Genomic DNA, 17,534 nt, shown 5'->3' on the forward strand with positions numbered 1-17,534 from the left:
GCAAAGATAATGGCTACCCACTACACCAGTTTATTTTAATTTTTTTTCATTTAACAAATTTATTGTTGATGAGTTTTGTTTAGTTTAAAGTTGGATGTGTTACATATATTTTTGTTCTCTCCCCCACCCCACCATTCTAAAATCTAGCAGTACTATTACCAGGCTGAGGAAAGTAGAGAGATGTGAAGAATAGTTCATGGGTACTTCAAAGATAGGCATTACACTGTTGCTCTCAAATTTGATCATTGCAAAGGAAACTCTCATTGCTGCTGTGTAACACCTTTTTTTTCTCTGAACACAGTAGTCTTGGAATTTTATCGCAGGAAGCTTCTTTCCAGATCAGATGATGTGCTTTGAAAATTGTATGAGCCCAGACTTGAGTTTTGTTGAAATTCTCACTGTTGGGCACTAAGAAGAAGTCATTAATTTGAGATTCAAGTCCCAATGTTAAAGTGCAAAGCAGCATCATGTTGGCTTATCAGAAATGCAGACTGGATATTTGCAAACGAACTCCACTTGGTTACATTGACTGAGAAAACCTTAGTCTAAACCTATGCACTACATCCTTGGTTACAATTTGAAGTTATTTGTTATTTTTTATATGCAGATGCAGCATGAAATAAGCCCATCTGATCCAATGAGCTGCAGCGCCCAGCAACCCACATATTTAACCCTGACCTAATCGCAGGACAATGCACAATAACCAATTAACCTACTAGCCTCTATGTCTTTGGACTGTTGGGTGGGGGGGGGGGGGGTGTGGAACCAGAGCACCCAGAGGAAACATGCAAACACCAACAGATGGCACCATAATTGAACTCCAAACTCAGCCGAGTTGTAATAGTGTCACGACGACCATTACACAACCATGGATTTATACTGTGTTACCACGAGAACACTGAAGTTCTTAATTTGCTCAGTTACTTAGTTTCCCCACAAATAAATTGTCTTATAACAAATAAGACCATCTCAGGTCAGGTTCTCATTGAGATAAAGATTAGTTTCATTTGTCACGTACATTGAAACATGCAGTGAAATTCACCACTTACGTCAACATAGTCTGAGGCTATGCTGAGGGTAAGGGTCCAAACCAACATGCCTGTAACTTACTAGCCTTAACCTGTACCTCTTTAGAACGTGGGAGGAAACCAGAACACCCAGAGGAAACTCTGACACAGGAGGATGAACACAAACTCCTTACGGACTTGAATCCCGATCCCTAGCTGGCTCTGTAAAGGGTTATGCTAGCTGCTACACTTTCATACCTCACCCCACCATGTAGAGTTACTGTAACCAGGGTTTTGCATGTGTATGTCATACTGATTCAGAGTACTGTAGTCATCCAGACAATTTGTTCATGCTTCGTTACAAGCAATCCTGATGTTATTGTTGAATTTTCTCCATTCATTACAGGTTTACACATTTAAATTGATTTTGGAAAAAGATGGCCTGTATGTCAATAGCAATTAGCATTTCTTATTTTACATTTTTGAGACTAAATCATGTTAGTTTCATTATTGGACAACAATATAGATGTACATTTGTTTGGTAATACACCATTGTGCATTTTTCTTTCTACAATGAAGGGGCCAAAGAAGAATTGTACGTTGGCCAACAGTTCTTGCAAAGCTTTAGGTTGTCTGAGAAGCAACAAAAATAGGTGTACTGCATGGTTAGATTCCTGGCAAAGAATAGCTAGGTTGAAAAACTTACCTTGCCTTGATGGAAACAATTTTGTGCAAGCCAGACCATGCTCCCCTCCCTGAAAATATATTGTTTTCACTGCTAGCCTCAAAACTACCACATATGTTATCTTTACCCTGGTGGGGTATTTAATTAGCAATTCACAGTGCTGTCTTACTATAATTCGAAGTGATTTGCTCTGACTTATCATTGATGCCTATTTGGCTTATCAAGTCTGTGTACAGATAACTTTCTTCTACCTACCTCATTGACCTTGATATTAGACTCCATAAATTTACAATTCATGGAGCTCTTAAATTCCCTCAGAAATGTGAACTAATGTTGTGAAGTAGTCTTTGGTCTCCTTCCCAGTATGTCTACCTCTGAGCTGCCAGTCATTTGAACATTTTAATATAATCTGAAAATCAGTAAAAATTTGAGTCATAGAGAACTATGAACACCACAGCACTGAAACAGGTCTATCTAGTCCATGCTGAACTATTATTCTGCTATTATTACCCATCAACCCTCCTATGAGCGATAGGAGGACCATAGTCCTCCATACCTCTTCCATTCATATGCATATTCAAATTCTTCAAGTGGTTAAATAGAACCTGCATCCACCACTTCCACTGGCAGCCCTTTGCACGCTCTTACTACCCTCTGAGTGAAGAAGTTCCCCCTCATGTTCCTCTTAAACATTCCGCCTGTTACCCTTAACACATGACCTTGCGCCCGAATCTCATTCAACCTCAGTGGAAAAAGGCAGCCATCTTAAATGGATATTAAATATATTTCTCACCCTGGTAGGTCAATAGTTTCTCTCTTATCTTGCTTGCTCAGCACCTCCTAATAGGAAATTTCCTGATTTCACCAAGCTTCTTTTGATGCAGCAGTTTCATAACTTAGTTCAAGCTGTGCTCTACTTGGACAGTTTGCTTTCAATATTTCTTTCAACTTATGCCTGTTTTGATTAGAAATATCATTAAAGTTTATGGAAATGGAAGAACTAATTTCTTCCATTTTCCATACAGAGTTTTCTTGGCATTTCTTAAAACTTTTTGATTTCTTAATGTCCCATATAATCTTCAAATTGAATTGACTTTATTTCTTACATCCTTCACATACAGAAGGAGTAAAAATCTTGATGTTACATCTCCGTCTAAATGTGCAATGTGCAATTTATAGTAGTTTGTAATAAACAGTATGTACACCAGGACAATCAGTATAACATAGAAATACTATTGTATCAGTGTGAATTAATCAGTCTGATGGCCTGGTGGAAGAAGCTGTCCCAGAGCCTGTTGGTCCTGGCTTTTATGCTGTGGTACTGATTTCCAGATGATAGCAGCTGAAACAGTATGTGACTGGGGTGACTTGGGTCCCCGGTGATCCTTTGAGGCCCTTTTTATGCACCTGCCTCTGTAAATATCCTGAATACTGGGAAGTTCACATCTACAGATGCGCTGGGCTGTCCACACTACTGTCTGCGGAGTCCTGCGATTGAGGGAAATACAGTTTCCATACCAAGCAGTGATGCAGCCAGTCAGGATGCTCTCAATTGTGCCTCCATAGAGAGTCCTTAGGATTTGGGTGCCTATACCAAACTTCAACCGTCTGAGGTAAAAGAGGCGCAGGTGTGCCTTTTTCACCCCACAGCCGTTATGTACAGACCACATGAGATTCTCAGTGATATGTATGTCGAGAAACTTAAAGCTGTTCACCCTCTTAACTCCAGATCCATTAATGTCAATAGGGTTGACCCTGTTTCCATTCCTCCTGTTGTCCACAACCAGCTCCTTTGTTTCTGTGACATTGAGGGAGAGGTTGTTTTCTTGACACCACTGTGTCAGGGTGATTACTTCTTCTCTGTAGGCTGCTTCGTTTTTATTTGAGATAAGGCCAAACAAAAATCGTTAGGAAATTTAATTAGCAGATTGGAGCTGTGGGTGACAACACGGTTGTGGGTTTACAGAAAGTAAAGGCAGAGTATGTGAAAAAAAATGGGGACACGTGGCTCCTTGCTACACTTGCATTGTCCTTTCAGTATGCAATTCTTCCTTTGGTTGTTAGTTCACAGTGTGAGGAGTTCTTAATGAATTAAGTTATCTGGAGACCTGAGTATTTATCAACAAATTAATGACTTTAGATTTTGTTATTTTGGTGCAGTTAGAACTTATGTTTATGAAGTAAGTACAGTAAAGGGTTCATGCCTTTGTTGGAATTTGGAACGAATTAGAATCTAAACCAGGGGTGTCAAACTCATTTTAGGTCACGGGCCGGATTGGGCAAAATGCGACTTCATGCGAGCCAGATCAGTTGTGCGCGCCTTCGTTGCCTTCGTTTTTTCAACCTACCCTCATGTAACTCAGTCTCTGCTATAATTACAAAGTGTTTCACTTTATGGATTTCGTTTCTTATGAAGAAGATTACCTAGCAAGCATTATTTTTATGATTGGTATTAACTTACAGTGGTAGGCTACAAGAAAGTTGTGATGAGAGAGAGAAAAAAAACGATGCTATTTTGGCTAAGATTGTTTTGGGAGCCACACCCTTTCCATTAATAAACCATTTGAAATTGAATATTAGCGGACAGAAATGTAGACCTAATCAAACAAATTGTAAATGTGGGCTACACAACTGCACCTAATTTTTATTAGCCTGCTTCCAGTAATCAAACTCAGACAATGAACACAGTTAGCCTCTGATTTTTATTGAAGTGATCACATTTACAATAATAGAATAGTCAGAAAATGAATGAATCACAATATTATGACACTCAATATTTCATAATGCATTTTGCTTACATGTCGCAGTGCATGGAACAGTGTCACTCCTTTTTCACTTGCTGCTTCCAGACATCTGACATCTCTTGGCTTTAACTAGCCTGTCAACATCAGGGACCATTTTCTGGGCAGTTGTGATTTTCATATTTTAGATGTCTGTGTGTCAGCTGCGAGTGCAGTTTGGATTTGTTAATGTTCATTTTGGAGAACGCCTGCTCACAGAGATATGAACATGCAAAGGATCTTTGAGGCAAAATCTGTCATCTGGGGGTACATCGGTCCCAGGTATTGATAGAATGAGTCCAGACCCGCAGTCCCAAATTTATATTTCAAAGCCAAGTTATACTGAATTTCAGTTAGTTCCATTTGGAGTTCCTCCGGCACATCTGATGCTGCGTTGACAGCAAATGGCGAGCAAAATAGTGAGAATTCCTTCTCGAGCTGAGTGAAGACTTGGAAACAATTCTGAAACTCACTTTTCAGCTGTGATATTTTGTCCTTGTACCTGTCCATATTGTCATTATTCCCATGAGCGACACGCACAGACTGCAAAGAGGGGAAATGAGCTGTGTTGCTCCGGGATAGTTGCATCTCCCACAGGCCTCATTTAATTTGAAAGGCACGAATGCTGTCGTAGTCTTCCATAACAAGTTTGTTGCGGCCTTGCATGTTAACATTAAGCATATTTAAGTGCTCTGTTATATCCACCAAAAACGCAAGATCATGAAGCCAGTCTGGGTCATCCAATTCTGCCACTGACTTCCCTTTCTCGTTCATGGATAGTCCAATTTCCGCATTGAAAAAAGTGTTTGAGCATAATTGAAAAAAGTGTTTGAGCACAACTCCTCTGCTCAACCAGCGGACTTCAGTGTGGTAGGGTAGGCCGTGTCCAATATTACTTTCGGACAAAAGAGTGTCAAATTGTTGATGGTTGAGTCCCTTGGCTCTAATAAAATTAACCATTTTGATTACTACATCCGTGACATTGTCCATTTTCAGGCTCCTGCTACATAACGCCTCTTGGTGTACAATACAATGAAAATGCCAGAATTCCTGCTGTGGATTCTCTGTCTGAACTTTCTCTCTGAGTTTCTCAACGAGGTTGGGGAAAACGTTGTTTGCTGTTGTGGTGTTTGTCACGGGCACCATCTCCACAAACTCCTTGGTGACGGTCAAAGATGCATCAGCTCCACGAATAAATATTCCCAATTGAGCTACATCAGTCACGTCGGTGCTCTCATCAATTGCAATAGGGAAAGCAATAAATGACTTCACTTTGTCTTTTAGTTGACTGTTCAAATCTCCTGCAAAGTCCCTGATTCTCTCTGCCACAGTATTTCTTGACAAACTGATGTTACCAAAAGCCTGTCTCTTCTCAGGGCACGGCAGCTCAGCCGCCGTCAGCATGCATGCTTTGATGAATTCCCCCTCTGAGTATGGCTTCGAAGTAGCAGCTATTTTGTTGGCAATAATATAGCTAGCCTTGACAGCTGCATCATGAGTCTCTCGATTTTTGGTGAACATTGATTGCTGTTTTTTCAGAGCTGCTTCAAGCTCGTTTACCTTTTGCGTTCTGACTCATCCTGCGTTTGTGTGACGTCTCATAGTGTCGTTTGATATTGTACTCTTTTGCCACAGCCACTTGTTGCGAGCATATCAGACACACAGGTTTGCCGTTGACCTCACAGAAGAAAAAAACGATCTTTCCAATTATCATTGAGTATCCGACCTTTGATGTCAACTTTTCTTTTCTTGGAAAGCATTTTGAACCACAGCAGCAAACAGTCTCAGCCTTGCTACAGGTGTTACTTACCTGAGTACTCTGTGTGTTTATACTGTGTGTCATGATGTAAGTGGGGCCCTAGTGGTCTTCAGTGCAGGGTGGTAGGTGCTTATGCACAGCGGGTGGTTAACTGCTGCTGATTGTTTTCTAAGTACACACAGCAAGCTGCCAGCGCAGCAGGCGGCGCAGACAGCGGTGAGAGAGAGAGCGACTGCTGTACAGATACTAATAAATGGTCATGAATATACTTTCTCTTTCCCCAAATCATCCCATGGGCCGGATTGGACCCCTTCACGGGATGTGGGATGTGGCCCGTGGGCCAGTAGTTTGACACCCCTGATCTAAACATATAAATTAGAAGGCCACTCACTACCTTCGACACTTAAGTCAAGACTGAACTGATCATCTCAACTCTACATTCCTGTTTGCCTACAGTAATTTTCCACCCCCTTTTTGTACAAAGCACCTATCCACCTCTACCACAAAACTATTTAAGGACACTGCTGCCACCTTCCTTTGAGGAGAGATTTCAAAGACTTGTGATTGCCAAAAGAAAAAATCCTCTTGTATTTTAAATAGATACTCCCAGAAGAGGAAACATCCTCTCCACAATCATGTTATTGATCTTGTGTTTCAATCACTTTTCTAATCTAAACCGCAGTAAATAAAAGTTAGGCCATCAAACTTTTCCTCAAAAACTTTATTTGAGCTTTTAGTCTTAAGAAAACACTGAACTGTTTCCAAAACATTAACATCCATAAAGGAGGAGACCCCTGCTGTGCACGGTACTCTAGATGTGGTCTGAGTTTTGTTTGTAACTGAAGCAAGATCTTTGCGGTTTTGTGTTTGCTTCCTCTGACAATAAATACTTTTCAGATAACTTTTCTACTTGCTGTACCTACCTGTATATTAGACGACTAGATATTAATCCAAGTTGTAGTTTACTGCTTGTTTGATCATTTGGCAACATGTTAAAAATGCACAAGTATAAGGCTATTTAAAATTTTCTGTCATGTGGTGTATAATTATGATCCAGAAACACTACGAGAAACATTGTTTTATTTAACTGTATACATGTGTACAGTTGGAAGGCAATAAACTCAAACTTGAATTCATTTCTTGTTAGCATGGTGGCAGTGGTCAGCATTTTCTAAAAGGAATTGGATCGGAATTTGAGGAAAATAATGAGGTTAGAAAGGAGCTTCTGTGAACAAAACCCAAACTACTTTCTCCAGAGGTACAATAATTCTGTGGTCTACTGTGCTAACCACATCAAAATTAGTTTGACTTTAACTCGTGCAGTATTTAGAGCTCATTTACAGGCTTACATGTAAATTATTCCTGGTTTCTTTGAGCAGATTTTCCCAACTTCCTGTGGATTTCATCCCCATCAACAAAGTGAGTTCAAATCAGCACCTGTTGAAATGGCAATCCCTCCAAAATTGCTCTTATCACAATTGTCCCTTAGTCTTGTCAGCCATTAGAGGGTAGAAGAGGAAACATCCCTTGGAATGCAGAGATGACCTTATCGAAATGTTTAAAAGTACAATATAGTAAGGTGGATGTTAAGTCTTTTCCACAGTAGGGGAGTCCAAAACTAGGGAGCATGGCTTTAGGCTGAGAAGGGAAATTTTAAAGAAACCTGAATGACCACTTTTCACACACAGGATGGGGAGTGTGTGGAACAAACTGCCAGAAGAAGTTGAGACAAGTACATTCATATCATTTTAAAAGAAATTGAATAGATGGATGGAAGGATGGAGTTTGGAGCGATATGGTCCAAATTCAGGAAATTGGGATGAGCTGAATGGGCTGAAAGTTCAAAAATTCCAATTTTATTATCAAAGTATGCATATGTCAGCACATATATGACCTTGTGATTCATTTTCTTGCATGATCCAGTTGCACAGGAGGTCTCAAGGTCAAGGTCTTGGAGTTTAGTGATTAGTTTTGAGGGATGATAGTGTTGAATGCTGAGCTGAAGTCAAAGAAGAGCTAGTGGATGTATACATCTTCACTAGCTATATATTCCAGGGTTGAGTGAAGAGCCACTGAGGTAACATCTGCTCACCTGGTGAGACGGTAAGCAAATCAGAGTGGATCTAATTTGTTCCTCAGGCAGAAGTTGATATTCTTCATGACCAACCTCTCAAAGCACTTCATCACTCTGAGTGTAAGTGTTACTGGACAATAGTCATTGAAGCAGGTTACCATGTTCTTCCTAGGCACTGGTGTAATTGAATTAGGTGGGTATCTCAGACTGCCGAAGTGAGATGATGAGGATATCGAAACACTCCAGCCAAATATTATTAATACTTAGTGGAAGGCACTGGGCTAGATGATGAATATAGCTTTCACTTTGCTTCCTGATGAATTTATTTGCTATTTTGTTCTGTTATAGACACCATTCACTTTTGGTCTGGGTCAGAGGGCACCGTACTCAACGGGAGAACGATGCCTCCTGTGTCGAAGTGAACGCAAAGACTCTTCACTCTCTGAGAGTGGAATTACAAACCCAAACAAAATGGCACTTTCTACATCTCCGAAAACAAACAGCATATTGCACCTTCCTCTGTGGGTGTGTCCGGACTGCAGGCGTACTGTTGAAAAGGATGATCGGCAAGTTTCTCTGGAGCAAACTCTAGTGGTAAGGATGACAAGCTTCCAGCTGTGATTTCAGTATATTTGACTTTTCAGTTACTTAGTTATTTCTCAGTTTTAGAACTTTTCTCTGTTCATACTTTGCATCAAACTGTCTTGTTTCCTTTGTCATTCTGGTGAATTTGACTCCTGGCATGACCAGAAGACCTCACTGGAGGTGCAAGTTTTCTAGTTTTGTACTAAGTCTACTGAATGAATCAGAATTATGTTTTTCATCACTGATGTTTCGTGAAATTTGTTGTTTTGGGGCAGTTATAGAGTGAAAAGAGTGAGGGTAGAGTTCATGGACTGTTCAGAAATCTAGTGGAGGGGAAGAGGCTGTTCCTAAAACATTGCGTGTCGGGCTTCAGGCTCCTATGCCACCTCCCTGATGGTAGTAATGAAAAGTGGGTATGTCCTGGGTGGTGAGAATCCTTTGTGATGGATGCCACCTTTTTGGGGCATCGCCTTTGAGGATGTGCAACCATGTACTTAGTGGTGGGGAGGCCAGTGTCCATGATAGAGTTGACTGATTTTACAATCCTCTGCAGCCTTTCTTGTTCCTGTGCAGTGACCTCTTCATAACCAAATGAGGTGTCATTTTACCTTGTCAAAAGCCAGCCTTTCTTTGGGACAAAGTCCACCTTCGTAGTTGGCTTGCTCTTGTAACCTTGCACTAATTTTCTGTAGTCTCTGTATATGGCATCCCAAATCCTTTCCTGCTACACATCTTAGTCTAACATTGCTAAGAAAATATCCAAAATTGCCTTTCTATGAACAAGAAACCATTGTTTTAAAAAAGAACAGGTATGTCAGGCATAGCACATGGAATACTCGCATTCATACTGATTCTTTTTGATCTACTTAACCAAGTGCTTCATCCTGACCTTGAAGATAGATTTGAGTTAAACATCATGAGTGATATTAACGCAAGCACGAGGAAATCTGCAGATGCTGGAATTTCAAGCAACACACATAAAAATTGCTGGTGAATGCAGCAGGCCAGGCAGCATCTATAGGAAGAGGTACGGTCGACATTTCAGGCCGAGACCCTTCATCAGGACAAACTGAAAGAGCAGACAGTAAGAGATTTGGGAGGGGGAGATCCAAAATGATAGGAGAAGACAGGAGGGGGAGGGATGCAGCTGAGAGCTGGAAAGTTGATTGGCATAAAGGATATGAGAGGATCATGGGACGGGAGGCCTAGGGAGAAAGAAAGGAGGGGGGAGCCCAGAGGATGGGCAAGGAGTATAGTGAGAGGGACAGAGGGAGAAAAAGGAGCAGGGGGAGGGGAATTAATAAATAAATAACGGATGGGGTATGAGGGGGAGGTGAGGCATTAATGGAAGTTAGAGAAGTCAGTATTCATGCCATCAGGTTGGAGGGTACCCAGACGGAATATAAGGTGTTGTTCCTCCAACCTGAGTGTGGCTTCATCTTTACAGTAGAGGAGACCGTCCATGTCGACTGTACCTCTTCCTATAGATGCTGCCTGGCATGAGTGATCTTAAATTCAGTCTTGGGCTTTCCTGGTGGTTCTTCCCACCCTTAAGATATGACATTTTAAATTTCTAATCCTGAACCACAATTCCAAAATCTGGAGAAATTTGGAATTTTCACCAAAACATCTGTAGTTGGTTCATATTTGACTTTGTATGAAGAATATTTGTGCTCAGAATACTTGACTTAGTTACCAGAATGAAGTACAGAAATAATTTGCTATACTACTTGAAACACAATGAATTCTAGGTTGTTGTTGTTCAGTCGTTAAGTCAAATCCGACTCTTCGTGACCTCATGGACCCCTGCACACCAAGCCTTGTTGGAATCTGCCTAAGATCCCCCAAGGTCATGCACATTGTCTGAATAATATTATCTATCTATCGAATTCCAGTTAGTCGGGACCAATTTGGTCCAATTTAGCAGCTAGCCCAATTAGCCAAGATAGTTAAAAAGGAATTTTTTTAAAAAAGACAAACTACCATTTAACTGAGTGACAAATTATGTATTTCAGGGGTCCCCAACCTTTTTTTGCACCGTGGACCGGTTTAATATTGACAATATTCTTGTGGACCTGGGGGGTGAGGGGGTGTTCAAGTAGGGTTCAACTCACCTCAACATGTCTTTTACAGACTAGGGTTGCCAACTTTTTCACTCCCAAATAAGGGACAAAAGTAGCAGTCAACTCCCGGGACACTTTACCCCAGGAAAGACTATCATGACCATGAAGCCTTGTGCGGGTACCTGTGTGCACATACGTGTACGTGCTGATTTTTTTTCCCGCAAATTGGTTTTACCTTCATCTTCCCAACTATACTGTACATACATTATTTCTACTTTATATAGGCTGTGTATTTATCATATCATTCCTGCTTTTACTGTATGTTAGTGTTATTTATTTTTGGTTTTATGTGTTTTCAGTTTTATGTGTTATTTGGTATGATTTGTTAGGTTATTTTTTGGGTCTGAGAACACTCAAAAAATTTTTCCCATATAAATTAATGGTAATTGCTTCTTCACTTCACGCCATTTTGGCATGAAAGGTTTCATAGGAACGCTCTACCTTAGCGGGGGAAATACGGGACAAGGGCAGTCCTATGTGGGACAAACCAATTTAGCCCAATATACCGGATGTCCTGGCAAATACAGGACAGTTGGCAACCCTATGTTCAAGTTCAACAGTGCGTGACAGGGAATAAGGAAAGGTGTAGCTGACTTATATCGTTTCCTCACGGCCCGGAAACACATGCTTTGCGGTCTGGTACCAGTCCATGGCCCAGTGGTTGGGGACCGCTGATGTACTTGAATGATATACAGAACAAATTGGAACGCTGCCAATCCTATTAAAATATTTTAAAACTGTGTATTAGCTCATAAGTTATCAGTGGAGGAATTCATCCAATGTACAGTGCCATGTTCTTTTGATTGACTGCAAATGAACAAAATCAGCATACGCACCTGGTTCAGATAATGTACTGCCTCCATACAATTCACTTGGGCAATTGCATCCTCCAAATCTTCATTTCCATTGCAACATCAAGATGATTGTTGATGCCTTCAAATTCTTCGTAGTTCTTAACGTGTTGAAGCAGTGAAATTATTTCATTTTCACTCCTGGCTGTTTCTGGCATCTTCACGCCTGAATAACTGAAACTGCTGTGAGCAAAAAAGTTCTAAAATTATCTTGCTGTTTATTTCTCACCAACTGTGAGTGACAAAAATCACTGTTTTTTGAGCACAAACACACGCAACTGACACTATTTAAAAACTGTTTGCTAAGCATGGTGTAGCACCTAACAGCCACACAAGTTCACATGACTGACACTAGTTAGACACTGTTCAGCCACAATCTCCTGTCCCAATTGAACAGCATTGTATCCCAAATAAACAAAGGAAATCCTGGTTATTTTCTCGATTATTTTCATGTGTTCTTTCAGAGTTGTCCCAAATAAGCTACTGCCTGAATTAACCGATGACTTAATTAACCAGAATCCACTGTATTTTAAATTAGTGAAGCTTAAGTTCAGTCATAGAATACATCAAACTCTTTCAGATCAAGTGCCGAATAAAATTTCTTGTGCTTTGTTCTCACAGCTTTTAAAATTTAAGGTTCCAGCAATAAACTTCAACTATATAAGAAGTGTTGTCTGAAATTATAAGTTTGGCAGTTTAATTCAAATGGAAATACAAATTGTTGAAATTTGGGTTTGTTGGACCTTAGAGCGAGCAAGTGTAAGCCCTTAGCTCGTTGCCAGAGATGATGTTTGAAGTGTTATTGTGGGTTAGAGAAACAAGTTCTATTAACTTGTTATGCTGTCAGTTCACGGTGCATGCTTTGCATGTGGGCTGTTGTTTTTTCCATGAATTTGTTTTCCCAACAGAACACGCACATGTCACAGATTTATGGCATTTCATCTTTAGTTTATGGGCTGAATATGTACTGGGTTGTAAAAATAAATTTACCACCCATTTTGAGAGCTGAAATACAATATGCTGTACAATTAATTTGTAAAACATCTTAAGGGAATCAGACCTATTATAAAGTAATCGAGGTTTAGGAGAGTCAATGGGGAGCATCAGTTTGACTTTTGTTAGATATGGAATGGTAAACATCTGAAGGGAATTATTCTCCTTTGATATTATGGGCTCTTCAATTAAGCATTAATTAAAATTATAAAAAAATATAACCTGAGCTTTGAAATTGTTACAGTTATTTGTGTTTAATATTTAAAATAACATTTACCTATTATATCAAATGTGAGTCACTTTAACACAGTATAAAAACCCAAAATAACCTGTGTTGCTGTGGCATAGGCTCAGAGTCTGGTGATAATTCTGCTTTCCTGGTGATCATACGGCAAGACTTTGGAAGAGAGTTTGAGAATTGGGCAGAATGTCCCTGCTTTGTTATTGTTCTTTGTGAATGAGACATGCTGTCTCGACGGGTGAAGATAGCTGTGGAACCCTAAAGGCTGATTTATACTTCTGTGTCAAATGGACGCCGTAACCTACGCAAGTAGCCTACGCACATTGTGAGCGTTTATACTTGTGCATTGGTGTGTCTGTGTCGCTCTGCAATTCGGGCATTTTGCGCATGTGCACACACCTGCCCGTGCAAGGCTTCATGGTCATGGTAGTCTTTCTCGGGGTAAACAAGTTTAAAGCGAGTGTCTTTTTTTTCGTAAAGGTGAAACATGTCCTCCATAATTTCAGAGGTCTATAAAGCTTTATGGAAAGCATTGCAGCAGCCAGAGTTCCTTCCCTGCCCTTCAGTCGCCCAATGGGAAGCTATTGCAGCGTAGGATGAAATGCGATGCTACCAAGCAGACCAATTACAGTTGTTGCGGTCTGCGTTGCCGCGACACGTAGTTACATTTTGGGAGAGATGTGCGTCAGGCTACGGCGTAAGGATCTGCGTAGGCTCTGTGTAGGGTTCGTGGCTACGCCGTACCTACAGCGTCGATTTGACGCAGAAGTATAAATCAGCCTTAACCCAGTTAACTTCAAGGGCAGACAAAACATAAAAAGGAAAGAGCAGAAATATTTAAATTTAAGAAGTGTTATTAAACTGGCCCTGTTACTTGAGCCAGCTTGATTTTTGTCACCCACTGAATAGCTGTGACTTATCAAAATGGAAAAACTCACTAAATTGATTTGTGGGGAGTGGTGTAGGAAGTGTAGTTTCAAAGTATTCTCCAAGGTGAAATGTCAGGACTACTCTTACAGTCAGAGTGTTACAGTATGGAAACGAGCCCTTTGGCCCATCGGATGCATGCCGTCCATAGCCTCCTCCCTGCTAGTACTGGTTGTACTCTTGGCATTGAAGAATCAGTATTTGAGAGAATGTAGAGTTTGTAATTTTTGTGAACAGTGACTAACAATATCAGAACTTTGCTGAAGCAGTGATTTGAATGGAGGGTTGCTCGAGGTATTAGAACATTGAAAAGTAAGGGTACAGCACAGGAGTAGGCCCTTCAGCCCATAATGTCTGTGCCAAACACAATACCAAATTAAACTAAATCTTTTCTGCCTATACATGATTCACCTCTCCATTCCCTTCACATGGCTTTCTAAAAGCTCCTTGAATTGCCACCATCATACTTCCTTTCAGCACTACATCTGGCCGCTCATTACAAGCATCTACCACTCTTTTTTAAAAAAAAAACAAACTGGGTGATCACTTTATTTGGTACAGGTGTGGATCCAGGTGCAGTCTCCTGCTGTAGCCCACCTACTTGAAGGTTTGGCATGTTGCGTGTGCAGAGATGTTCTTCTGCATACCATTATTGTTGCATGATTACTTTGAGTTATTGATGCTTTCCTGTCAGCTTGAACCAGTCTGGCCATTCTCCTCTGACGTCCTCCTCATTTTACCCACAGAGTTGCCTTTTTTGCACCATTCTTTGTAAACTCGAGATTATTGAGTGTAGAAAATCCCAGGAGATCAACATTTTCTGAGATGATCAAGCCACACTATCTGTCACCAACAATCATTCCACAGTTAAAGTCGCTTCAATCAAATTTCTTCTCCATTCTGATGTTTGTTCTGAACAACAAATGAATCTCTTAACCATGTCTGCATACTTTTATGTATTGTGTTGCTGTGGCACAATTAGATATCTATATACTACTAAAACTTTCATGCTCTGTCTGTCTGTTTGAGATCTCCAATTAGCACAAGCGGTGCATTACAGCAGCACTTTTTTTGGCTGAATCGAATTAAAATGTGCTAACTTACAGAATGCAGGCAAAGTTCAGGGTTATATATTCGTATAAAATTGTTCATTCGCCAAAATAAACAGGCTCCCTTTTAACCCGAGACCCGATCGGCCATCATGAAAATCGGGCCTGACGCATCCGCATGGCCATTCTCAGCAGCGACACCTTCCGCAGCAAAGGGGCAGGGCAGTTCTATTTCGAGGGGTCACTTTCTGCTAATCACCACCATCAGCATGTGCAGGATTGGGACAGATCTCACTGCCACCCATCAATAAGAGATAATTAAATCTTATTGTAATGACATACTTCGAGACACCCATAAAACCCTTTGCTGCAGTCAAAAGAGCAGTGACTGAATCATGTCCATTTAGGAGAGCGCCAACCACATCATCAAGAATAATCAGCATCCTTTGGTGTTACTGCTTCTGGTCTTCCCTAATCAGCATTAGGGTAAAAAAAAAATGGTCAGCCTAATTATGCAAGCCTAATTATGCCGCGTGGAAAGGGAAGGGGGACATTATGGTCAAGAGATGACGCCAAACGTCGTCGGGAAGCAGCAAGGAGAGGGAGAGAACAAAAATCGGATGAGGCCAGGGCCACACGACTCCAGTATCAAAGAGTCAGGACAAAAAAAGATGAGAGAAGAAGAGACAGAGGAGGAGAGGCATGCACATCTCCAGGATCAGAGACAAACAACAAACAGCAGAAGAGATGAAGAGACGGGGGATGAAGGGCTGCATGTCTCCAGAAGGGTGACAGTTAAACCAGAAATAATGCCATCAAAACTGTCCGTTGTTGAATGAGGAGCAGCTATATTTGCTTTGCTACGTACCGTTCTTCTTTAATAAACTGAGGTTTTCTACTTCAGTTTCCAAAGCAAAGCGATACTAATAGCATTCAGGAAAATTTAATGTTCATTCTGGTCACATCAGACTGCACTACCCTTCTCTCAAAGGGTGCCCCAACAGTCACCCCATTGTCTAGTTTGCATTAGCAAGCAGGTGTACTTGCTAAGTGGCTACTGAGTGTATATCAGGTTCCATAAATGACCAAAAAAATTAAACTGCAGGAGGAACTCAGCAGGTTTGTCAGTTTCTTTGGATAGAAAGGAATCGCTGATGTTTTGGGTTGAGACTTTACATAGGGCCCAGGCTGGATACAGAATTCATTTTCTTCAATTGCCCCACTTGTACTATTTTCAGAGCTGCATTTTCATCTAATTTTACTACCATCTTCTCCAAATGTCTTAAAGCTGATTCTAAAACCATGCCAAATCTAGGTGCAAAACAGTAGAAGTAAGATAAATATTTATTGTTAATAGAACCCATTGGGTTGATGCAGGGAGAGTTCTCTGGCACGCCATCCATAAGCCAGCAATAGTAAAATAGCAATGTGATTACTTTTCACATTACTGTTTAGAGACATTGAAGAGACTCCTAGATAGGCAGGTGGATGCAAAAAAAAATGTTTATAGACTGTGTAAGAGATGAGGATTAGATTGATGATGCTTTAGAAAGGCTTGCATAATAAGGGCTGAATGGCCCATACTGTGCTGCACTGTTCTGTTTATGGATATGGTGTATGAGTTGTCCGCTGTTTATCTTCTGTTAGTCACTTAATTTCACTTGTTGAAGCAGAAAATGCTGTAAACATTCAGCAGGTATCTGTCATGTTTCAGGTCAAAGACTTCAGCACCTCTCCCTCTGCCTTGCTCTTCCTTAAATGCTCCAAACTTGATTGGAGCTCAATTCTTCTTCCTTGTCCGTGCTCAATTCCTTATTCAAGGAAACTTCATCATCCCAGCTTTTTTTTCCAGATTTCCTCTTCCAACTTGTGCCATCTCTCAGACCACATACAGTACTCTTGTTATACTAGTTCATTGCTACCTATCTAGTTTCCTAACATTGCTGCATTTCATTGCTTCTTTGTTACTGGAGTGCCTTGGCATTTTCTGAGATGGTATTATGGTGCAAGTTCTCTCAAATTTAAGTGTTCTGTAATCTGAATGTAAATTTGTTAACTGAACATATTTATGCAAAAATTGCTTTCATAATTTACAGTTTGTTTTGTGCTCTTTCTTCATAAGAGTATTTCATTGCAAAGTCTTGCTTTCATATGAGGGAAGTATGCTCCCACATCTGTCTGCTGCTGAATTGCTTTGTTGGTAAAAAAAAAAAACAGGTTGTCTGTTCGGTTCAGATCCTTTCTGTTGTAATCTTATGATCTAAAACGGATGTCCTCCATAAATCCCTGAGATAATGATGCCTGTGGTTTTCATGAGAAATACGGTCCTTGTGTTGTCATTGGCCCTACCCATTTGTGTACTTTTGTTCCTCACGTTGTACCTTGTTTTCCCACCTCACCAGCATTTATTTGAGGGTCTCAAATATATGGTATATACCATCATTGTACTGCAGAGATTGA

At 40.6% G+C, this 17,534-nt stretch overlaps 1 protein-coding gene across 2 annotated transcripts in view; it reads left to right on the forward strand.

Annotated features, from left to right (window-relative positions):
* The window catches only part of fam193a (family with sequence similarity 193 member A), a 210,354-nt gene that overhangs the window by 123,118 nt on the left and 69,702 nt on the right, over positions 1 to 17,534 (forward strand). For both annotated transcript variants that reach the window (XM_072257597.1, XM_072257598.1), the window contains exon 3: positions 8,654 to 8,899. In XM_072257597.1, the coding sequence (XP_072113698.1) occupies positions 8,654 to 8,899 (246 nt within the window). The remainder of the gene's footprint in view (positions 1 to 8,653; positions 8,900 to 17,534) is intronic.

This window comes from Mobula birostris, chromosome 5 (genome assembly GCF_030028105.1).
Source record: "Mobula birostris isolate sMobBir1 chromosome 5, sMobBir1.hap1, whole genome shotgun sequence".
Lineage (NCBI taxonomy): Eukaryota > Metazoa > Chordata > Chondrichthyes > Myliobatiformes > Myliobatidae > Mobula > Mobula birostris.